This window comes from Gopherus evgoodei, chromosome 7 (genome assembly GCF_007399415.2).
Source record: "Gopherus evgoodei ecotype Sinaloan lineage chromosome 7, rGopEvg1_v1.p, whole genome shotgun sequence".
In the NCBI taxonomy this organism is placed as follows: Eukaryota; Metazoa; Chordata; order Testudines; family Testudinidae; genus Gopherus; species Gopherus evgoodei.
The window spans coordinates 17363647-17389172 of record NC_044328.1 but is presented as its reverse complement, the minus strand read 5'-3'; the positions used below and the strand labels follow the sequence as shown (position 1 = coordinate 17389172).

At 42.2% G+C, this 25526-nt stretch overlaps 1 protein-coding gene across 4 annotated transcripts in view; it reads right to left on the bottom strand.

The window, feature by feature from the left end:
* GRK5 (G protein-coupled receptor kinase 5) overlaps window positions 1–25526 on the bottom strand; it is a 232529-nt gene that overhangs the window by 49029 nt on the left and 157974 nt on the right. For 3 of the 4 annotated variants that reach the window (XM_030570339.1, XM_030570336.1, XM_030570337.1), the window contains one exon: window positions 23605–23682. In XM_030570339.1, the coding sequence (XP_030426199.1) occupies window positions 23605–23682 (78 nt within the window). Of the gene's footprint in view, window positions 1–23604; window positions 23683–25526 lie in introns of those variants that run through there. The other variant, XM_030570338.1, reaches the window with a different exon arrangement.

Below are 25526 nucleotides of genomic sequence, written 5' to 3'. Positions count from 1 at the left end.
GAAGACTTCCTCCTTCCCTCCATATCTCTAGCCCAAGAAGGTTGGGTGGAGTGCCCTATAAAGGTCATTATCACCACTCAACTTAGCCACAGGGTTTCTCTGGAGAGCAACATGAGGTGCATTTTCACCTGAGCTGGAGCTTACTGTCTCTACAACATTTCCAGCACTGCCAACCTGAGGGACAAAAGACGAGGCTTGCAAGGCGACACCGAATAGGACCAAGTGCTACAAGCAGGGCCCATTGACATGATATGAACATTTGAACTTAAATAAAGAACTTCTAAATAATGACATCAGACTTCATCAAAGGACCTCAAAGTGCACTACAAGCAACTAAGACAGACTCATGATACCCTGGGAGGTAGGCAGTACTACTGTACTCATTGAATAGATCAGGAAACTAAGGTACAAGGCGGCTAAGGCCAAATTTTCTCATCATGGTTGCTCACTGGAGGCAATGGGAACTGAGGGATGCAGAGCACCATGAGAAATCAAGCCACTTATTTAGGTGCCTAAATACAGATTGTGTGTGTGTGACTGACCTGAGGCATGACAGTGAACGAACTGGAAACAAAACATAATATAAATTCTAAGGCATTTAAGAATATTCGTACAGGGCCTCATCCAAAGACTACTGAAGTTAACAGGAGTCTTTTCGTTGAGTTGGGTTAGAAAACATACTAACTTACATGTTTTAATTAACATGTGGTTAACCCCCACTTAGTACCTAGTGTAGACAAAGACAGCAATGTTTAAAAATGTGTTAGTTGGATGTGGTTAGCAGAGCTGAAGGGAGAGGTAATGATCTAACACATGTTAAAACATTCCTGTCCATAATTAGACAGCTAATAAAAATGGCCTGATTCTTAAAAGTGCTGAGCATCTGTATCTCCCATGGGTTTTCATGGGACCTACAGGTACTCAGTATTTTATGCAACCTGCAGGCATTCAGCACTGGAAAACAAAGCCTTTATTTAAGTGCCAAAATACTGATATAGGTGCCTAGCTTTAAGCATTCATTAGAACACTTTGGCTCCATTTCCATCCCCATTCATACAGTCATGCTCTCCATTTCTCCTCCTCTGTCTGGGATCAAGTTAATGTTATGGCACTGAACACATCACATTTTGTCTGAGACCAAAGTGCATGACAAAATGGGGCCTTGCTAGGGCCACATTCCTCCTCCCCCCCCCCGCCACATGCACACATGGACGCAAAAGTGTGCAGGGGAGACCCCTCACACACACTCTGGTGAAAGTAGGACCCAGGTGCACCTTCTCCACCTTCACCTTCCTTGGAGAAAAACTGCAGATAGCAACCAGCCAGTAGGAGCAGCCACAGAGGCAGCCAAGGCAGGAATCTTTGCACATTCAAAGAACTTACTGCAGTTTTCACTGGCCATTCTCTGCTCTGTGCTGACTGGCTGTTTGCTGCAACCCTCCCTTTTCTTTTGCCTCCCAATTTCTTCATCTCAGCTTCACTCCACACCTGCCTCTTGTACCTTCCGTGCTCTCTCTTCCTCACACCCATCCCTTTAACATCTTCTCTCCCTTCATTTTGCTTTCCATTTAGCTCATCTCCTCTGAACTAACCCTGCCCCCCACTCAAAAAAGAATTGGAACTAACAATGTTTGCTGCCATCACATTGTTCATGCTGCTTGTATGTCATAACTCTTCCCCCTACCCTGTCTCTGATTGCAAGCATTTAGGGGAAGGGACTGTTTGCTACCATGTTTGTACAGCACCTAGCACAGTAGGACCCCACTGTTGCTTGGCCCTTAGGCACTACTGTAATAAACATGATAAACAGTAACAATATTAGGATATTACACTTTCCAAAAAATCATAAGCACAATTTTAAGAACCATTTTAATACGTGAGGAGACTGAATTTGGGATAAAGTGAGGGGAGAAGGAAGGGAAGAAAAAAGAATCTGAGAACTATTTACAAGTCCAGTTAATTGCCCTTTCCCAGCCCAAGTTCATGAGAGACATGGTCAGTGTTTAATTTTTCAAAACCACTCGCAACTGACCTTTGAATCGCTCTTCTCCTTTCTCCCTTCTTAACAAATCAACAGCAAACTAACAATATTAATGGAAGTAAAGGCATCTAAGAACACTAACATTCTGCACTTTTTAAAAGGAAACATATGGATGGACCGGAGCCCAGTATGTAGTGCAAACAGTTTTACTAGACCATTTAATTTTCTTTAACAAAATACATTATTTTTTCATGTGCAGTTCATTTTCCAAGGAATTATATGTCTATGAAAACAAGTTGTGTAATTGTACAGCCCTTGAAACCATTCAAAACCAGAGGATTAAAGCCAAAGGGACCATTCCAACTCAATTAGTGTAGACTACCTTGCTTTGGGACCTTATAGTCCCAAAGAGTCTTCTATATACAATATAGACTAACATAATTTCTTAGATTTTTTTATGATTTCATACCTCACAATGATAGACTGAATGTGTCCATCAGAATTCTTTAATAATCCTGTCATTTTTCTTAGCTCTTGCAATTCAACACATATTCACATTGACTGGATTTAAAAATAAACAGAACACGGCTTCCACCCCCCGCCCCCAAAAGCCCACCAACAACCCACACAATCTTATTTTTGCTTTGGAGAACAACAAATAACTAGCAACTCTTATGAAGGCAAGAAACAAGAATCTGGGTCCTAGCAACTGAACGTTTACAAGACTAGCACCTTGGCTGACTAAAGAAGACAGTTGATTCTTCCCTGGATGACGAGGAGCACAAACAACTTGCGTGATTTCTATGAAAAGTGCTCAATGGCACTTATTTCATGCCACTCTGCCAGTATCCCATGGGCAAAGACTATAAAAGCAGATTTGGCTTTTATCTGACTCTCCAATGCACCACTTCTGCATACATGAAATGTTCTTGAGCAACCATGAGATTAATTTATCAAAAGCAAATCTAGACTGTATAGATTAATACCATATATCCTGAATCTTGTGATTCAAGGTCTTCTGTTAACTCTCTAAGCTCTTATGTTTTTCTTGTATTAAAAAAAAAAAAATCTCAAAATAGCCCCCACAACACTGAACAAACATAACCAGGGCATAGGGTTGCCAACTTTCTAATCGCACAAAACCAAATTTCCTAGCCCTGCCCCTTTCCCGAGGCCAGTCCACGTTCACTACATTTCCCCTCTGTTAGTGGCTCGCTCTCCTGCACCCCCACTCGCTTTCACTGGGGCTGGAACAGGGGTTGAGGTGCGGGAAGGATGAAGGCTCTCACTGGGGGTGCGGGCTCTCGGGTGGGGCCAGAAATTAGGAGTTCGGGTGCAGGAGGGGACTCCAGGCTGGGGCAGGGAGTTGGATGCTGGAGGGGGAGAGGGCTTCAGCTGGGGGTGCGTGCTCTGGGGTGGGGCTGGGGATGAGGAATTCAGGGGGCAGCAAGGGGCTGTGGGTTGAGAAAGGGGTTTACCCCTGGCAGCTCCTAGTCAGCGGCACAGTGGAGGGGTCTAACTTGGGCTTCCTGCCTGTCCTGGCATCGTGGACCACGCTGCACCCCGAAAGTGGACAGCAGGTCCGGCTCCTAGGCAGAGGCGTAGCAGGTGGCTCTGTGCACTGCTCTTGCCCACTGGTACTGCCCCAGCAGCTCCCATTGGCTGCAGTTCCCAGCCAATGTGAGTGCAGAGCTGGTGCTCGGGGTGGAGGCAGTGCACGGAGCCCTGTGGTCCCCCACCTAGGAGCCAGACCTGCTGAATGCTTCTGGGGCACCCCACGGAGCCAGGAAAGGTAGGGACTAGCCTGCCTTAGCTTCGCAGCACCATCGACTGGACTTTTAATGGCCCAGTCGGTGCTGCTGACCAGAGCCGCCAGTGTCTCTTTTCGACCAGGTGTTCTGGTCAAAAACTGGACACCTGGTCACTCTACCAGTGCACAGTAATGCATTTTCCCTAATGACTATTACATTTTCTCAAATGCTAAACGACTGATTTTGATCTCACTTGCACCAAAGTAAATCAGGAGTAACTCCACTGAAACAGGTGTAATTCAGATCAGAATCATTTCCTAAGACTCTGGCAGTGCATGAAGCTATTGAGCTGATCCAATAAAAATGAAACTCATCAAACTACACCTGTTTACTAGACGGTTTAATCGAAGTCGAAAGGGTAACCGCTTTTACCAGACTTTGAACCAAAATAAAAAGCATTATATACTGCTGTGTTTGTGTACATATGCACAATGATGAAGGTCAACAAGCACTGAGATACCTCACTGTGCAAATACTGAAGGGAAGCTCAGACTCCAATGAAAGCTTCCAAGATGATTCTGAAGTCCTCATTATCTGTTATTTTAAATGTCACCCTGTATCATTGTGCTTTAAAATGTAAACTTGCCTTTTATGACTGTGTCATACATTCTGCTACAGGGTGCTTGACTCAGCCATTTAAGACCCGTTGTTTGTTGTCTACTGAACAAAAAGGGAAACAAATTATCCCCTTCACTTCTATATGTTTTGTCAGAATATCTGTAACATTTCCATGAGGAGGAGATATTTTCCATAGGAACCTGTGCAATACACATGGCATCTTGTCATTCTGCCAACTGGTCAAACCCTTCAGAAGTATTGGGTAAGGCACTTCAGCAGTAAATGGTTGTGACTGGAATATTCATTTCTCTAGTAATTATATTACTTTGTTAAAATATGTTAAATGTGCTACTGCTCCTTTAAGATAGGGAACTGCTAACTGTGGTACTACTTTTCGTTTAAGACATGAAAACTTTGGTCAGGATGTAGTGAGCTGGAAGGACATGTCTGGAAGTTGCTAGTTAGCGAGGCTTTGGTCCTAAACCTGTTCTGTGAATAACAGAAGTTTCTTGTCCACCGGGGTCAGACTGACTTTTTAACCAACAACAATTTCTTAGTCCATAAATAATCATCATTAATACTTTGCAATTGTGCAGTGCTTCTCATCTAAGAACCTCAAAGCACTTAAGATGCACCAAGTAATTAAGCCACATCCTGTAGAGGCAATGTTGCCTAGAGGGTAGAGTCCCAGACTGGGACTCAGGAGACCTGCATTCTATTTGTGGCTCTGCCACCGGCCCACTGGATGAAACTGGGCAAGTCACTTTACCTTTCTTTGCCTCACTTTTCCAATCTATAAAATGCGGACAATGACACTGAGCTCCTTTGCAAAACACTTTGAGATCTACTGATGAAAAGCACTACATCAGAGCTAGCTGTTGTCCTTATTACAGCCATTTTATAGATGGATAAACTGAGCACAGAGAAGTTAATAACCCCCCATTTTTCAGGAGGTGCTGAGCATCCACAACTCCTAGTAAAATAAAGAAGTACGACCAAAGTAAGACGAAGCTGTGGGTGCTCAACACCTCTGAAAATCAGACTATACGTAGCTTGCCATTGTCACATAGTATGTTAGTGGCAGCATAGGGAATTGAACCGAGGAATACAGGCTCCATCCTACACTCGCTCTAGGGCAGTGGATGCCACTCCTTAGAGAGCCTTAAAACATGAATGCTGAGAAAGAAGCAAAGCTAGACATGAACAAGAATATCTTTTTTTAATAGTATTGATTGCCTGAAAGCTCTCTGATCATAAATATGACTGCACTGCTGGCAAGTTTCAGACATGCTGCAATGATGTGATGTTGAATCATAATGTGTTATTTTAAATGTTGCTTGCATAAAACAACGTTCAGCATATGTTACGTTTCAGTTTCTGAAAACATTCCACTACAAACTAGTCTAAAATTAATTAAAAATGGTTCAGTCCATGGACAAAAGGTCAAGCCATAACTTTTCCTAAGCTGTCTCCAGATCCAAGAACTTATGTCTCAATGATGTGTATATTTTCAGATGTGAGCAACCGACATTCCATGTGTAAATGATTTGCAAATTCTCTACATGGACTGAAAATTAGCAGAGGTATGAAAGCTCTGAAAGGAACAGATTCAGATGAAAAGCAGATGTCCTATAGTATGATGTGATCATAATGGTCATGTGTCTAAGAGAACCTGGAAAAAATAACTGTGCGACTGTCCTGCAGCTTCATTTGATCTGCATATTTGCATATCTCTCACCGCTCTGCAGCACTGAAAGCAACAGACTCCATCAATGCTAGCAAACCTTTGGCATGCAATACCAATTCTGCTGCTGCTAGGTCCATCCCATATCCACTTTCAGACGTTTCTGGAAGGTGCAGCCATTATAGGATGCAGTTAATGATGCCTAGTGGTGCTTAAATTTGCCCACACTGTAAGTCAGATGAATGTGGTGATGAGAGGTCCTGCAATCAGGGAAGGGATTGGAAAGAAAATGGATTGAGTGTGAGTGCTTCTTAGATGAATGCAAGGTCTCTGATGGCTGCAGAGGGGAGCACCACTGTATGTTATAGTATAGGGGGGTGGGACAAAGCGCATTAGATGAATATGTCTGGAGTTGGGGAGTGGAGATAATGGGCTGGTTTTACCCTGCTGTACAGGGAGGTGCCATCAAGGCCAGCCTTCTGCTTGCCAATGGGGACTCACTCCAGGAGAGGCAGATGATATTTTCACTAGGGGCTCCACTGGTGCCCCTGCAATGGGGATATGCTGACTCTCCATAACCCTGGCTACACAGAGACCCTTGCTGGGAGAGGGGGGTACAGCCACTTTCTGCCACTGCAATCTCTACTCTCACCCCAGTGGGCAGGGAAAGGCCAGCACAAGCCAAGATTTAATCTAACTCAGAGACTGAGGAGGTAGGAAGAGGTAAGCAGGGCTTGTGGAGTGGCTGAGCTAGTGAGGGACAGATTGAGGGGAATGAGGTGAGAAAAGCAAAAGAGGGGAGGAGAGTGCTGTCAGAGAGAAGGCAGTAGGGAGGTATCCTAGAGACTGGGCACGGATCAGATATATGCCAGCCCCATGAGAGAAGGGGTCACAGTACTGTCCCATCGCACTGTCCCATCGCACACTCATTTCATTGGTCACTTTGGTAAGGCACAAAGATGTTTGAAAATATCTCTTTTCCCCCCCGACCTTCAGAGCAAGTTGCATTTGTAGAAAACAGCCAGTTTCAGATTATGAGCAATGGCATCAGTTTAAGTAATTGACAGCTGGGTTTTCTTTTCCTACCACAGAGTCATCAGGGTCTGGCTGAGGCAAGCCAGCTGAGCACAAGGCTTCCTAGTTCCAGAATACTTTTGTCTGATATCACAGATATAGGAATTGACATTGGGAGTGCATAAGAACATAGCAGCAGCTGTGTTATTATTAGTATTAATTCTTTATATTGCAGCTAATACTTGGGATAACTTCCTCAGACACTGACAACCTCTCTCCTGCCCCCGGCCCTGGGGACCTGTTGCTTTCAGTTGGGCAGAGGTCTGACTACACCTCTCCCTCAATTGGAAGCATGCTGCCACCCTGCACTGCAGTGCCAATGGAACTCTGACCCACCTCCTCTGTGGAATCTAAGGTTCCAGCACCCTTCCCTGGGCTCCTCTCTGAGACACATCCCTCGGTGCTCCCTAGGGCAAGATCTGTTACTGGTTCAGCTGCGTCAGACCTGCAGCAACCAGCTGGAACAGCCTTCTCATTGGCAGGCAACACCCTCTCCTTCCCCTTTGGGGACTCTACACAACACTCCTTCATGCTGCGAGTTGCCACACCAACAGTCCTGGCCTTGTGGAAAAAATTATTCCCTACCAACATGTCCACTGGGATGTTCTCTAGCATCCCCACAAGTAAATCGCCTTCCAAACCTTCCCACTCCACACAAACCTTTGCTAGTGATACAGGGAACCTCTCCAGCCCCACCCCCTTAATGTTAGCCATTTGCCCTGGTAAAATACTAACCTCTGGGACCACACTTGGTCAAACCAGAGAGAGCTGGGCCCCAGTATCTCTCCAGCCCAGGCACTCTTTATCATCAATTCGGACAATCTTAATGTGTTCCTTTTCTGGTTCACCAGACTCAATGTCCACCAAGCAGGTCTGATAAGTTAATGGGGGTACCCTCCGGTGTCCTGGGGCTGAGGACAACCAAGCCAACATGGGATAGGGGAGGCTTATTCTCCTTCAGTCTGGGGCAGTTATACTTCAGGTGCTCTGTAGAATTACAATGGAAGCACCTTCTAAGGTCTCCTGTTTGGGACAGGTATGGGAGGTAGGAATCTGGGAGAGTGAGTGCCCCACCTCCCGGCCACTCACCCATTCCCAGGGATAAAGTGGTGACCTGGCTTCCCACCAAACTTAAACCCTTCTGCCTGTTACTTATTCCTAATAGGTGCTTGGGATTGTTCAAAATTATCTGCAAAAGCTGCAAGTTCTTCGATTGTTTCTACCTTTTTGTCCCATAAACATGGTTTTATGTCATCATTAGACATATTCAGGAACTGTTCCTGAGCAACCAAATCACACATTGCTTCAAAGCTTGTAATACCTTTTCCTCTAACCCACTTATCCAGTAAATCTCTCATTTGGTTCACATAAACCACATTACTTAATCCAGCCCCTCTCTTAAGGCTTCTAAATTTTACTCTATAAATTTCAGGTATAATCTGAAACTGTTTCAAAATCAATTCCTTAAATTTACCATAATTGGAAGAATCACCAACTGGCATCTTATTGAATATGTCCAGAGCTCTCCCGTCAATTTTCCAACCAAAATGGTCATCTGTTGATCCTCAAGAATTGCAAAGAGCATACACAGCCTCTCAAATTTGAGGAAATATTCAGCAGTGTCCCCAGACTCATTGTACGCTGGGCACAACTGCTTCCACCTGTGGATTTTTGGAGAGGGGAGTCCCCTGGTGTGGGGTTCTGTCTCTTCCACTCCATTATGGCCAGTTGATGCTTCCTCTCGTTTTCTTTTTCCTCCAGTTCTTTCTCTTTCAGTTCCAGGGCTAACTTCTGCCTGGCTGCTTCTGCTTCCATTTCTTTGTCAGCCTCCAGTTTTCTCCATTCTCGGGCTTTCTCAGCCTCTAGCTGTCTCGGTTCCATGGCCCTCTGATGTGCAGTCTTTTGCTCATCCATTTCCATCTGTTTCAGTTCTGTCTCTTATGTATCTTTTCATTTTCTTCTGCTTTCAACCAGTAGAGCTCCAACTTTTTGGTAGCTTCACTTTCACTCATTTTCCTGCTTTTCCTGTCCCTACTTCCCTTTCCCAAAATAAGCAAACAGAAAATAACAAAACAGTAACCACTTTGTCTGTTCTCTGGCCAACACACTTAAAATTCACTTAAAATCACAACCAGTGTTTCAGAGCAATAAGCTGTGCACATGACCCTGTTTGCTGGGCCACTGTGACGGTTGGACGCCCCATCCGGGATGCCACCTGATGTACTAGCGTTTCACTGAGCCTCTCTTGCTCCACCTGCCTGGATTCCCTTTCCCTGTTTTGCTGCATTATGCTCTCCGGCGTCTTGCAGCGCGCACACACACACACACACGCAGGGTCACACCCAGCTGTAGACACTAACTGAAGTCAGCTTTGTGTGAGAGGACTCACCCAGCACTCACACCCACACCCCTTTTGGGAGATAAACCCAAAATAATACTGTCTTCCACTGTATAGAAGATATGCACCACACAAGCTCATAAAAAATCACCCTCTCCCTCAATGTGGAGAGAGATGTGCACAGCTTCTCCCCCCCCCCATATTAATTGCACAAACTGGGTTATGCTATAAACAAGAAATAAATGTATTAACTACAAAAGATCATAGATTACCTTAGTAAATAAACAAAAACCTCAAACTGAGCTTAACACACTAGATAGGTAAGATACAAACTAGCAAATTCTCACCCTGAGTGATAAACAGGCTAGCAGATTCTTAAGGCACAAGTTGCCTTGGCTTTCCCAGGTTTTCATACACAGGCTAAAAACCCTTCTAGCCTGGGACCATCACTTCCCCCAGTTCAGCCTTTGCTCCTCAGGTGCTTCCAGCTGTGTTGTTGTAGGGAGAGTGAGGTCCCCCTATGATGTCATTTTCCCCCTTTTATATCTTCTCCCCACTTGCTGGAAAGCTCATTTACTGTGACCTGGGTCAAACAGTTCCCATTGTGTAGTGCTACTCAGAGAGGTTTCTATTATACACAGTTCCTGGGGTAATCCTTGTGCTTGTGTGTATTTCCTCAATTAGCCATTAACATTGTTTGGCCTTTTTACTGTTGTACCTGAACAACAAGCCTGTGGGTATTTTCAATCTCACAACATGTTTCAGTAACACATAACCTAGCTAAACTGCGTAACTTCACATACTATGATAGCCTATACAATCCAATGAGATAGTAATGTCTCGCAGATTAAGACTTTTAGAATGACATCTCACAAGGCACACTTTGTATAGGAAATATCCTAATTACACAACAGTGGTGAATATTGGGGTATCAGAGTGTGACAAGCACAATTACTACTAGCAGCATGATGTGTGATACCTCATTATTGGAAAAGGACCGATTTCTCAACATTAGTTGAGAAATAAAGTATGAGAAATCCATTCAATGGGAAAAAAAATGACAATCTTTTGTTCAGGATCAAGTAGATTTTACAATATGTGGTTACCATTTTTGGAATTTAAATAAAATACATATTAGATAATGATAAGATTCATTAAACACAAACAAGTCTTTTAAAGGCAACAATTGAGATTATGAATGAGATTTGTTAATACTTATATGGAAAGCTCATGTGTGTTAATAAAGATAAAATAAGAAGTTAAACAAGAGACTAGAATAGAAAGTTCTCTTTCAAAAGCCTCGTTTTCCAGGCACACGTTAAAGCTTTCAGCCAAAAATCAAACATCTGTGAGAAGAAGTCACGGTATACCCCCCTTAGTTTGAAGAAAATCAGAACCAATCTACATTTTCCTGCTTTTGCTACATTTTGGCCTGATCTCAGCACAAACTCCAGAATCAAATACCATTAGGAAAGTCTGAATTTTAGAATCCCGGTTTGTCATCTGACCCTCCTACATATCATAAAATAGGCCAACCCAAACCCCAGATCTGAAGGCTGTGACACTTGTGGAAAGTTCAAACCTTACCTGTCTATCTCTAGTTCAACTGAACATATTTTTCTGGTTAAAAAAAATGTAGATAACTGCTGTCAACAATCATTTTTTTCTTTTATGCCTGGCTCAGATTTCTGTTCCCGTACAAGACCTGGCAACAGGAGTGACAAGATAATATGAGAAAGTCTGTTCTAACAAGCTTTCCTATACAGTTTAACATGCTCAAAAGTTGTGGATAAGCACCCAGCTGCTCAGCTGGTTATTGGAACTTCTCTACCTTTTGACGTTCTCCCATCACTGTTGAGTTGTCTAAACATTAGCAAGCAACCTTATGTTGCAATAGTCATAGTTTGGCTTGCTCTGGTAAACCAAATATCATTTGTTCCATTAAAAAAAAAAAAAGTCCCTACATCTATAAAAACTCATTTACAAGCTCACCATTATTTAATGGCTTTCTAGGGGGAAAACAGACAGACCACTGCCCAAATTAGCTTACCCCAGACATAGGACCCAATTCTGCAAATTTTATGCATGTGAGTAACTCTTCCCTTACAAGCTGCATCACTGATGTCATTGGAGATGCTTGCACTGAGTAAGGTTTGCTCACATGCATTAGAGGCCTGATCCAGCTTCAACTGAAGTCAGAGGGTTTCTTGCTCTCAACTGCAATGGGAGTGGGACTGGGCACAAAGTTTCCAGGCTCTGGCCCTCTTTAATAATGAGCTTCACTACCTAATAGGTCAAAATCCTGAGAGGGAGGGAGAGTGTGTGTGTGCGTGCGTGCGTGAAATGAAACCCCAACAGGGAGCTAGCTATTTGAGGGTATTAAAAACAAGTTGGAAATGAGTAAAATTAATATAAAACAGGAAGTTGGGCGCCACTTTAACTGAAAGACTAGAAACATCCGCATGAGAGTAGAACAAAAAGTCACACAAACATCGACCCCTTTTAAGAAGGGAGTCCCCTGAACACGTGTCCCATGTGAACGGCCAGTTAGATAACACACAGTAACTGCCATCAGAAGAGAAGAGAGAAGAAAGATGTTTATTGTTCAGGATGACATGCTGTTTACAGTGGCATAGTCTGCTCTTCCTCAGTTTTGTCTGTTGGACAAACAACAGCTGTGTTAGGATATTTAAATTATGATGCTAGGATTTTGAATTGGGTCCAGGCTTTAGCCTGATTAAATGATATTAAGTTAATTTACAAGCAGAGGCTTGGCATGCAGGTCAAGTGCTTTTAACATGTGTAGTTCCCTTTTTTAAAAAAAATAAATAAAAATTTAAAGTTGAGAGCTTTGAGAGCCAACTTTTCACAGCATGAATAAGCTGGTTATGTTTTAAACCCACCTGCCATCAATGGAATTTTTGGAAGCTCATATTTTTTTAAGAGATTTTTTTCCAGTGAGGTTTTGATGAATTTAAATACATTTTGTGTATTTATTACTTGTGAGACAAAAATGGTGTCTTAAGAGGTTGCTGTGATTTTTGGATCTGTTAAAACAAAACAGTCTAATGTTATTAGAAAACTGATTTTCCCACTCAAATTTTACCAGATAAGAGCATAACTCTCATGTCTCACATCGTAAAACTGCCAAGTCCATTCATAAAAGGTTAGTTCGTTAATGTAGCTTTTAGATGGAGAAATCAGGAGGCAGGCATCATATTTAACCTCACTTTAACAGTCACTCTTAAGGGAGATACTGATGGCAGGTAGCAGCACCAACAGGCTAATAGTAATCTGCATTATCCCCGTGTGAGTCTTTGTCTTCTTCTGCTGGCTGCACCAGGTATGAGAGTTGATCAGTCTGTTACTGCTTTTAAGCTACTACAGATGCTCCTTTAACTCAAGAAGTGGAACGCCCCCAAGCCCCTGCATGCTTTTAGATCCAGAGATTCCAGGTTCAAGTCCCATAGATGATCCCCACCAGCAATGTTATAAGTGTTGGCGCCCATATGGAGATTTGAACTGCTGTGGACTTCTGATGTTCAGGACAAGATTCCCTGGTCAGTGTGTGACCCATATATATCAATCTAGGTTACGTGGGTTATATAAGCATGGCAGGAAACTTGCTTCTCCTCTCCATCCAACATCATAAGAAATAAGCAAGCTGTAATAAGATACATACTTATGCTTTAAAAGCAGCAAAGAATCCTGTGGCACCTTATAGACTAACAGACGTTTTGGAGCATGAGCTTTCGTGGGTGAATACCCACTTCCTCAGATGCATGCATCTGAGGAAGTGGGTATTCACCCACGAAAGCTCATGCTCCAAAACGTCTGTTAGTCTATAAGGTGCCACAGGATTCTTTGCTGCTTTTACAGATCCAGACTAACACGGCTACCCTCTGATACTTGATACTTATGCTTTGATTCCCCTGCCAGACAGTACACTATTATTAGTATTAATAATAAATGGCTACTTCAGTCATTGGCATCATAGTGCTTTGACCAACTTTATAAACTTTGTCCAGTATGTAGGAATCTCTTCTTCACCCACCTAATTCTGAAAGGAACAATGTCATGTGTATAACATCTGCAGCAAAATTTTCAGGAGGGAAGTGAAGATTATCTTCCCCCAATGAAACAGCACAGGGGACTGGCAAAGCCAGGAGTGGTTTTAGATTTTGTAAGTCCTTGTCAGTTGGGTTTGGGTTTTGAAAAACAAATCCACGGGGCTTTTTTGGAGTTGGATCCAATTTTTTCCAAAGTGCAGCAGTTCAGGGTTTGGGTGTGAGGTAGAAACTCAGACAAATGATTAGTTTTAGCCCATTGCTACAATGTAGATAGGCAACCTAGAATTGCCTTCCACCTAAACTGCAGTTTGGCCAGTTATGACTGCCGTGGGATAATGGCTTAGGAACAGAGTGGACATACTGCCCTCCTAGCTAATAAAGGAAAGGTTACTGCAGCAGAGATTATTTCAGGTAAATGTTGTGTATTTACAAAATTCAGCTTTACAAATTGTTGTTGGTTAAACTTCCAACACATGCAGATTGAATGCTGACATCTCGAGAAAGCAACACCATCTAACTTCTCGGACACACTGGCTAGAACACAGTCTCCATGACGCTGGGAGGCCTGCCCAGATTGAATGACTCACATGCTGTCCAATTGTACACATTTTGCTGACATGATTCAGCTGGCACAAGTTTCCATTTTTCAAAGGGTCAAACCAGAGTAATTCTGTCAAACCTGAGCCAGATAAATGGCCATTGCCCACGGACCAAGTCATCTCAGTGATTTTCCTGACCAAGTGATAAACTGTTTAGAAATGCCTGCTCAGCAATAAACATATGGACCTGAGAATTTAACCCCGCCACAAAGACAAGTCAAGCAGCATTTCCATTTAAAATGTGATCAGTGAAGTTATTGTACCTGTCCTAACCTTTCAGCCACATGAAAAAGTGTTCTACCAGCGTAGCCCTGTGTAAGTCAAATGAGCACAGAGGAGTGCCCATAGATTTATTCTAGGACAGTGGACTAGAACAGACTCCATATCATTTTCAATAGGATATCCAGCAGTTTGGCATCATTGCAAGAACCAGAAGTCCTAAGTGCTTAACTAGCTACGGTATGTATTATAAACAGCGGGTAAGGTATTAGGGAACAGGGCTTGAACAAACCGTGGGAAAATGTCATTTACTCTGAGACCACAGCAAAGAAACTCCTCATCAAACCAGCTGCACGATTTTTTTGTTTAGATTCCACTAACACGCTGTATTACAGTTTGTCCCCTGTAATTAGAAGAATGCTTATTAATAATAAAGCCTGATTATAAAGCACTGATTTGAGGAGCAAGGTCACTGGACTGCTGTTCAGAACCTTTGCCAAAATGGGAACATCCACGTGAATCTATGGAGATCTGCTTGTACAAAAAGCACACTGCGAAGTTTATTTCCCAACTTCCTTAGGACTGAGACACTCGGATCGCCAGAGACATTGATTATGCTGTCTCTGGAACAACAACAATTGCATATTGATTTGTCTGGAGACTGGATTATATATTATGCTAGATACTAGGTGGAGGCTCAGGTTACACACTCACTACTGGACAGTCACTACATAATAGTGAAGTCAATAACAAGAGGAATGGCAAATTCATCAAGATAGAAGGTGAAATCCTGGCCCCACTGAAGTCAATGACAAAACTCTCATTAACTTCATTCAAGTCACGATTTCACCTGAAGTCTTTGGCATCCTAAAAGTCTTCTGATAGTTGTAAAATCTGCTGTGAATAACATTTGGAGCTAGTAAATACCCATGGCCAGTCTTAGAATCCTGCAGCATGTTGTGTTCACATGGCACACCACACTGCACGCCTCTTCTGTGTCAAAAATCAAGTGCTCACTGCTTTGTCGGTAATCTAACTAGAGGACTCTTGTGCAGCCTCTGCAGATAGCCACTCCCCTTCACACAGGCTCCCATTTCCACCATGACATGCATCAGGTATGTTCTGTGCAAACAATGCAGGGAGCACACACATTGTCCAGTGGAAGAGAATGTACTGTACTGTACTGTATGGTGTTGCTCTCTTGTTACCGTTGAGATGTATAACTGGAAAGAGAAATGCCAGCTGGGTATATGACCAACTGGCTGGATTTGCCTGAGAATGCAGTGTTCTAAAAGCAATCCCGGAAAATTTGTCTCTCAGAACACTAAGTCTCTATCTCACACTAAGCTTTCTAGATTGTTTTTACTGGAACTTTAATTTCTTCTTTCTGAGCATCATTTCCAGTGACTTTCAACTTCGGTTCCTGACTGCTCCAAAAAGTAGTTATGGAATCTTTCCTACAGGGCATTTAGCATAACAGACAGATAGCAAGAGGTCTCAGAACGATAGTGCAGTTCTCAGTATGATGTGACCTGCCCTTCCATAAATGGGATATAGCCAATATAATTAAAAAGTGATACAATGAGTCTTCCTCATGGGAGATGGAAGGCAGCAGTGATTCGAGAAGATGATTAATCCAGCAAGATGAGTGCCTTGATTTTATATTTACGTCACCAGTGGAGAAAACAAGAAGGGAAAAGAAATCTCAAGGAGACGACAATAGATGTGTTTGATAGTGGAAAATAAAATCCTCAACAGCAGGATTAAAATGATGCTGTGCAACAAGAAGTTTATTCTACGGCAGTGCACGACTGATACAAACGCTGGGAGCACTAGACTCAAGTGGGAGAAGTTTGCCCAGCAAAAAAGGTTCACATGCAACTGTAATTTCCTCCTGTCCACATTAAAAATAAGTTGATATCATTGACAGAGCCTAATGTGAATGCACAGCACTCATTAGCTTGTACACAAATGCAAGGCCAGACACTGCTGATCAGCCAATTTCCCCTTTACAAGACTAAGCCCTCCCTTCCTTATCCTATAATTGTTTGTAAAAACAAAGGGCACATTTTTTTTAAACAAAATACCCATTGCTCTCCCCTCACTGGAATACAAGGAACTATATCCTTGTCCTATTCACCTCCTGAAGAAAAAGGAAAAAATGGCAAACATGACTTTTATTCAGTGCATTTCCTGAAGGAAAGGTGAATGAATAGGAATTCAGATAAGAAAACAACTGCAGTTACTGTTCTGCGGATTCTGTAAAGTATATTAATGGGAATAACAATGCACATTAGCCATCCCATTCAGTAACATTTTTAGTACCCAGCTGAGTCCAAATATAAACTGTAATGGCATATGGAGAATGTCTTAAGAGCCATTTCAAATCAATATGCTTTTATATACCATCTCTCAGACAAAGTAGCTCAAGACACTGCAGAGAGCGAGAGAGAGAGAAAATAACAAGCTAATGATTTCGTAGAGCTGAGTACAGTTGCTCTCACAAAGACAGCAAGACAAAAATGATGCAGAGAGATGGAATGCAAAGCGCTAATTTAAAAGCAGTACTAATGTAAGTATACCTCTTTGCCAGCTATTACAGTGGGGAGGGCAGGGTGGGAGTCAGGTACAACAGGAAGCCAGGCAGTGAAGTAAAGCTGTGGTGGGTTTAGTTACAACTGTTCTATGACTACTCTTGGGGACTTTCTAACCATAGATAAGGTGGACAGAATCTCAACCATTCCCATTATATCAATGAGTTTATGAAAAGCCAAAACACAACCTGCCATTGAAACCAGGAAAATAATGTTTGTGAAAATTCATATGAACATTTTTATCAACCCATGTCACAGCCTCAGAAATCTGCTTTCCTTTTAGGCTTCCAGTGTGCTTCAGACTGTGCCCTGTGAGCTGGACTCATCTCTCTCATGGCTAGTTCTATCAAAGAGGAAGGTGTTGAGTAAAACCAGTTCGAAATTTTTAGACAAAATATCTTGTGTTGAAAAATGCCAGTTCAACAAGACCAAAACTTTCCATGCAAATCTTTTGGTTTTTGACAAAAAACTTTCATTAAAAAGGTTTCTGAGGTCCAGGGTGGAATTTCTGGTGAAAACCTGAATGAGAAAGAGAGGTCTTGATTTTGTTCCGTCGAGGAAAGAAAGGAAATTCTGAAACCTCAACATTTTTCACAAATCAGAATTCTTGTTTTCTGGCCCACCCTACAGTTGAGTACGTTGCTTGTGGAGATTGTTAAAGCTTCCCTAAAGGAAGTAAGGTGCCACTCTCCCTCAAACAAGCCCCTAGTGAAGAAACTCTTTCAATGCTAATTTTGCAGAGAATTATTGCCCAGCCCTTAGCCTTTCCTTTTTGGTGAGGATTATTGAGAAAGTTGTGCTGAGGCAACTTTGAAGCCATCAGGAGTCTTCAGATTTCATAGTTCCTTTCAGATGGATATTCTGTCTGGGTATGGCACTAAGATGGCATTTATCTTGTTGGATAGAGGTCTCTTCTTAGTGATGGACAAAGGCCTTGTCCATGCCGAATTGGCTGTCTCTGTCACCAGCCTTTGATACAGTAGCACAAGAAATTTTGTTGACTCACCACTTGCGCCTATCTGGGGAAAAGGGTATAATCCTGATGTGATTCCATTATTTCCTCTTTCATGTATCCCCTAGAGAGGTTTAGGGTAATTGCTCCTCTGCCACAACAGATCTCATATGGAGATCCCAAAAGAATTTATTTGTTCTCCTCTTCTGCACAACATTCATGTGAAACCACTAATGAAGACAGCAAATCAGTTTACATTGAGGCAGCATTAGTATGTAGATGCAGTTCTAGGCCTCATTTCCACAGGAGCGGCGTGAGGGATTTTGGCGCCCTAGGCCACAGGGCCGGCTCGCCGGTCCTGTGGCTCCGGAGGACCTCCCGCAGGCGTTCCTGCGGACGGTCCGCTGGTTCCGCGGCTTCGGTGGACCTGCCGCAGGTGTTCCTGTGGACAGTTTGCTGGTCCAGCGGCTCCGGTGGACCTGCCACAGGCATCTCTGCAGATGGTTCGCTGGTCCCGCAGCTCCAGTGGACCTGCCGCAGGCGTGCCAGCGGATGCTCCTCTGGAGCCGCGAGACCAGTGGACCGTCCGCAGGGACGCCTGCGGGAGGTCCACTGGAGCAGTCTGCCACCCTCCCAAATCCTGGTGCCCTAGGCAACCACCTAGGTCGCCTAAATGAAAGTGCCAGCCCTGCATTTCCATCAGAGCCAGATAGTGCAATGCCTCTGTTTCCCAGGTTTGGCTGAGACTGGGACTTTGGATGTGAGTATGCTACCTTCAGCTTAGTTCAAACAAGACAGAGGGAATGTTAATGCATCAGGGTAAGGTGGAAGAATGGAGGATCCCTACTTGGAATTACGCTTGAAATTACGGCTGCTTCTGTGGCCAAAAGCACCTATTTTTATCCGCATTTGGTTATGCAGCTCTGCAGTTTGCCATAGTGAAACATGCTTGTAATAATCCAATCCACAAGCCACAAAGTGTCCTCCAAATGGGGCTGTACATGGAGACTATCTGGTGGCTACAGCCGGTACAGAATGAGGCTATTTACTTTATTTGTTGTATCAGCCATGGCAAACATATGAGCACTTTTTTCCATGCACTGCACTCGTTACCTATTTGCTTCCAAGTTCAATTCAAGATGTGGACTTTGATCATAGTCTGAGTCACGGTTATTTGAGGCATTGCCTCTCTCCACAACACCTGATGGCAAGTGCAGAGCTAGCACACCCTAGATTTGATTGTCTGGGGGCTAGTGTTGAATAGTCTCAAGAGAGGGTCTTTTACTCTGGAATTCACTTCCTCTACTGGTCTGAGGACACAGTGCAGGGCCCATCTCCTTCCGGGCTTCCAGCTGTGTGAGTCACATGAGGATTTTGGGGGTAGTGAGGTATGGTCTATTTATTTGGGGGAAATTTTTTCTTCCTGTTGTTTCTATGGCCTGTGTAACTGAGCATATTTTAAAGTAAGGATATTTTTATTTTTTTATACGTGTAACTCTTTCTGTCTTCATTCCTTATACTTGAACTCACTTAATCCTATGTATATTTTGTTCATAAATTTGTTTTATTTTTACTATATACCAGCTCAGTGCTGTGTTTGAAGGGAAGGATGTATTTACCCCAGTTAAGTTAATAAGCTGTAATGTGCTTTTGTCTCCTTAAAGGAGCAACAAACATTATTATAACTCTGAGTGGCCCTGGTAAGGGCTGGACACTCAGGGCACACAGCTGTAGGGAAATTTGGAACTGGGAGTGTGTTGGGGTCACCTTGCTGGTTGTAACCAAGGCTGGTGGAAACCGGAGTGGGGCTGTAGACAGGCTGCTGGGGCAGAGCTGCTGAACCAGGGCTGTCTCGCACACAGACACTCAGGGTGTGACAGGCATGCCTGCAAGCTGGCTATGAGCATCCCATGATATAATGATAATCTATTATACATATTGCACCCTAATGGGCATGACACAGCTACAGCACTACAAACTACTTAGAAATCTAAATAAAAACAACAATAATAATTAATAGCCAGAATACGGAGTCAACAGTTTAGTTTGATTTTGCTTCTGATCCTGCATTCCAAACAGCAGCAGCAGCAACAAATTTACTCTGATTTTAAATTTGAACCATTATTCCAAGAAATCAATCAAGAACATCTACAATTTTCTTCCATCAATCAAGCTTTATGCCAAACTATTTTTATACCAAGACAGTGAGGTTCTTTGAAGTACAGACATATACCTGCTGAAGAGAAAAGTTCATCTGAAAGCAGAACGTGTGTGAATCTGAGATTACTTGTCTATTTTAATGGGCAGGTAATTAAACAGAGAAATGCAAACCCCTAATGAAAAAGAGTTCTTCTTTGCTGGCTTGGATAGTACTCCATCAGGGCATCTGCTCTATATACTTAGGCTACATTGCCTCGTGGTTTGGACTATGGGTGTGTGTGGTGGGGGGTGAATAGCAGTGCACACTCCCCCACTGTAATGCTGCCATACAGACTCTAAAGGTGTGAAAAAAAATAGTTCCTAGTTAGCATTAATTAAATACCATTTGTGGGATAGTGTAGACAAGCCCTTAGGGTCTTTGAGGAAGGAGGAGATTTGGATTACTAAATCTAGTAACCAATCTGCAGAGATGGCACAATTAGTCTAGCCTCTGGGAAATATTTTCTCCTCCATATGGAGCTGCACTGACGTCATTTCCAAAAAGAAACAAAAATGACACAGTATCTTCTTCCAGTAATAACAAAGAGAAGGGCTGAGGCCAGTGCAGGTACTAATCTCCCACCTCTGGAGACCTGGAGTTAGGTTACAAAGGAAATAACATAACTCTGCATTTCTCTAACCCCTTCTACCTATGTATCTTAAAGGAACGAAGCCTCACAACACAATCAAGTGAATAAATATTATGATAGGACACAGGATGGAAACCCCAACTCCTGAGTCTTAATATAATTAATAAATCTTGATATATCTTGATTTTAGTAAGGCTTTTCACATATTCCCACATGGCATTCTCATAAGCAAACTAGAGAAATGTGGTCTAGATGAAATTACTATAATGTGGGTGCACAATAGTTGAAAGACAGCACTCAAAGAGTAGTTATCAATGATTCGCTGTCAAACTGGGAGAGCGTATCTAGTGGGGTCCCTCATGGTCAGCCCTGGGTCCAGTTCTATTCAGTATTTTCATTAATGATTTGGATAATGGAGTGGAGCGTACGTTTATAAAATACAGAGATGACACAAAGCTGTGAGGGGTTGCAAGCACTTTAGAGGACAGGGTTGTAATTCAAAACAACCTTGACACATTGGAGAATTGGTCTGAATTCAACAAGATGAAATTCCATAAAGACAAGTGATAAGTATTTCATTTAGGAAGGAAAAATCAAATGAATAACTTCAAAATGAGGAATAACTAGCTAAGCAGTAAAGGATCTGGAGGTTATAGTGGATCACAAATTGAACATGAGTCTATGATGTGATTCAGCTGAGGAAAAAGGCTAATATCATGCTGGGATGCATTAACAGGAATGTTGCATGTAAGACATGGGAGGTAATTGTCCCAGTTTACTTGACACTGGTGAGGCCTTAGCTGGAGTACTGTGTCCAGTTCTAGGCACCACACCTTAATAAGGATGTGGACAAACACGTCAGTGATGGTGGTTTACTTGGTCCTGCCACAGTGCAGTGGGCTGGACTTGATGACTTCTTGAGGTCCCTTCCAGCCCTACATTTCTGTAATGCTATGACTCTCCTTTGACCTCAAGACCATCCTTCCTTTTGAGGAGAAAGAAATGAATTTGCTACGAGGTGGTTACTGCTCAAGAGACCGTAGATTTGTCTACACAGCAATCAGAGGTGTGACGGCAGCACATGTAGACAAACCTGAGCTCGCTGAGAGCTAGCTAACTCAAATAACAATAGCAGCGAAGCCATAAAAGAAGAGGCAGCAACATGGGCTGCTCACATGTGCCAAAGACCAGGGCTATGTACTCAAGCAGCTAGTCAATGTTGTTGCAGCTTTACTGCTGCTGTAATTCAAGCTAGCTGGATCAAAGCTAGCTTGAGTATGTCTACAAGTGCTGCAGTCAGTCACAACAGATTGTGATGCAGACATACCCAAGGATTGCAGTGGTGCTGTTGGTCAGCACTGAGGTAGATTGTCAGTGACGTTTTGGGAAACTGCACAGTTCCTTGTCGTGCTTAACGCAAGTCAGTGAGCACTGACCTCTCGCTTTAATTAGGGCTAAAATGTCACTAGCATCAGCAACACTCACTTCTCCACTGCAAAGAAAAACAAAACAGGTCTTCCTGGGGCAAGAGGAGAATGATGGCCTTCAAATATTCAACCTGCGTCCCTCATTACTCTGCAGCAAAGACTTTACCCTAAACTACCATCTTGGAAAAATAAAACCCAGTGGTAAACTTAGGGTCTATAATGAATGGGGAGCAGCAATTCATACCAGCAGGATCTGTTCTTTATATTCTTAAAACTAATCAGGCTCGTCACATGAAACTAGGTTGCAGACAACTCCCTGAGAGAACTTAAAGGGGAGAGGGATCACTCAGTGGTTTGAGCATTGGCCTGCTAAACCCAGGTTTGAGAGTTCAATCCTTGAGAGGCCACTTAGGGATTCAGGGAAAAATCAGTACTTGGTCCTACTAGTGAAGGCAGGGGGCTGGACTCAATGACCTTTTAGGGCCCCTTCCAGCTCTATGAGATAAGTATATCTCCATATTTTAAAGTATACAAATAACTTTATCGTAGGAAAATGATTGACTAGCAAAAAAAGGTGGTCTGCCCTGCCTCTCCACCTCCAAATCACACTATATCATTTAAATGTTTTTAAATGCATTTACTACAACATGTAATACATTATCCTTGGGGTTAAACGTGCTCCTCTTGTAAAATCCTCTAAGCGGTGATTATGGGACTCAGTTACCCTTAGAAAGCCTGCAGCAGCTGAAAGCCTACAATAATTCATGTGTTTGAAGCTCAGCATTCGTTGCCTACTGGCACAGACTTCTGCAAAAAGTTAAATGTGGTCAACAAATGAACAAAAAACAAAAAAGAACTGGTCCCAGCTGCAGCCTGCCCAAAATTCTTGCAGCAGCCTCGTGGTCCAGTTCGTAATGCCACCCAGTGGACACAATGTTCACATGAGCTTTTCTCCTTCATGAATACTGAAGATTTAACAGTAAGGACTTGATAGGGAGAAAAGAATATGGATTTCTGAGTATGAACCTATCCTTAAGAAAGCAGCTGAAGAGCAGCGTTCCATGTCTTATGAGACACACAGCTCCATAAAGTATTTACAAGGGATAGAGAGACAACATTAAGGAGTCTAATTCACCAATTGATATACAGCAGTTGCCACTAAAATTCACCACTCACCAACGCTTACCACATAATCGTGTCTGGATTGCCACTGTTTTTCATACTGCATATGTGTAACTTCTACATAAAGAGAAGAGACGAGAGAAACCCTCTTATGCATCAATGGATGCATAAGGCCCCTAAAAAGTTCTTTATCTTTCAAAGTGAATTTTTGGACCTAAATGTGACTCCACTTATACCTGGCAGTTTTACTTAACAGATTAAGTTTTGTTCCCCAGAGGATATTACCACTAAACTGCATACCATTGGTTTAAGAGCTTGTAACATCCTCTGTGTAGCAGAGCAGTGCCCTGCATTCCTTCAGTGATATCATTTTGGCAGCCCCTTACCTCTGGGGTGAGGTATTTCATCATGATTTCCTTTCCTTTCTCTCCCAGTTTTTCATCTGGAGCAATTTCATACTCTGCCTGGAAAAGAAATAAAGAAACCATCAATATTTGCACTCACACTTCATCATTATAACTTCATTTTGGAAACGGCCTTAACTGAACATTCCACTTGAATAATTTGGAAGGCAAATATAATCTTCTGATGGAGGTAAACCTGTATAGTTGATCTAATTGAAAAGGAAAACACTGGCATCAAGATGTTTTGACCAAGACCAAGAAAATGGTTCTTTGAAACCAGCCCTCTTGGATTAGGCCACATCAGTAAATTTCATTCATTTATACTTGGATAGATATGCCAAGCCCCAATGTTTTGAAAATGTTTCTGATAATTAAGAATCTCTCTCACTGAGCTTTACTTGTTTTCACTCACTTAGACGTAGGGAGTAGAAATTAATTTTTCCAAATGATAAAAGAGGATCATTTGTTTTGTTAATCTCTATGATAGAAAAAACAACCTCATTTAGGCATAAGGAGAGCTCTCTCAGGTGGTAGGGATTTTGGAAGCTTGGGTCCTCCTGTGGATTTTAATTTTTTCCTCTTGGTATAACACTCATTTCTCAAGCTCTTCCCCCTCTGCAGAAATTTTGCCAATCACCTTTAGTGCTTTCTGATGCACTTTTGAAATGGGAGATCTCAAAAACCTGGGATATTTCAGGGCTTAGAAAGATAAAAGGGACTAAACGAAGAGTGATGTTCAGTACAACTGGAATCTTGTTTGATTTCTATTTTGCATTACAAAAGAGAGCACACACACTGCATTTTTAAATATTATTCTAAGGATTCCGCATATTGTACCAGCACTGATCTATGGTAAATCTTAGGATTAACTTTATTTAGGAAACAAAATATTACTTAGGCATCACTGAGACATTAATCATTTTACTTAAAATTCTTCAGCAATGCAAGTCATTAAAAGACAAGGGGGAAGAAAACAATTCAAAGCTTGAAACCCCAATTGAGACAATAACTAAATGATCATGACAAATTCTTAGAGACATTCTAATTTGTCATTGCCTGCGGTACAAGATTTCAGTTTTATGATCAAAAGGGCTTTCTGGAAAAAAAGTTACTTCAACATGTTTTTATGAATGCTCATATTAGAAAAAGACCATCTTGCCAAACCAATTAAATAAGTTAGTCCAATACAAGCTGTCTGAGATGATAAATGAGGAGGAAATAAAAGGCAACATATGGTAGATCAGTCTGAACTGGCACTTGGAAGAATGCACTTCAGAACTGTTGCACACTTTAGGACATATACATTGTTCTCACTTTGATACAATAAATCAGAAGGAAGGCTGTAATAAATACTCTAGCTAACCAGACCAAGCAATAACATGAAAACCACAAAAGTAATAATAATGCTATTAACCATGTATCCAGCCAATGCTGATTTAGCCATTGGAGCTTAAGCTTAAGGCTTTATACAGCAGGTTGTTCAAACAATCAGATTTCGTTTGGTAAATGACAATGACCACAAATAAAAGAAAACGATATTGCTGATGAGAAATACACTGATGAATAAAGTCCACAAGTACAATACTTCCTTCTTAGTAACCATGCTGGGGATGAACCGATTATGTTCTCATAAAACTTAATACAAGGGGCTTTTCTTGGAATCTTTCATTCAATTTCCTGTCCATTTAGATGGTATCTGACTATAGGTCATTTCAGCTCTTGAAAGCATGAACACTCCAGAGTGTTTATAGAATCTTAACTGCATTTTTTTCTCCCAGAAGGTCGGAGAAGTTGCATTTTATCTATGCACTTATGATAAGTTCAAAGACAGGCTAGGGGATTTTTAATTTAAAGCAAAGATTTAAATACAAAATGTCTTTTAAGAAGAGAAAATATTTGTACTT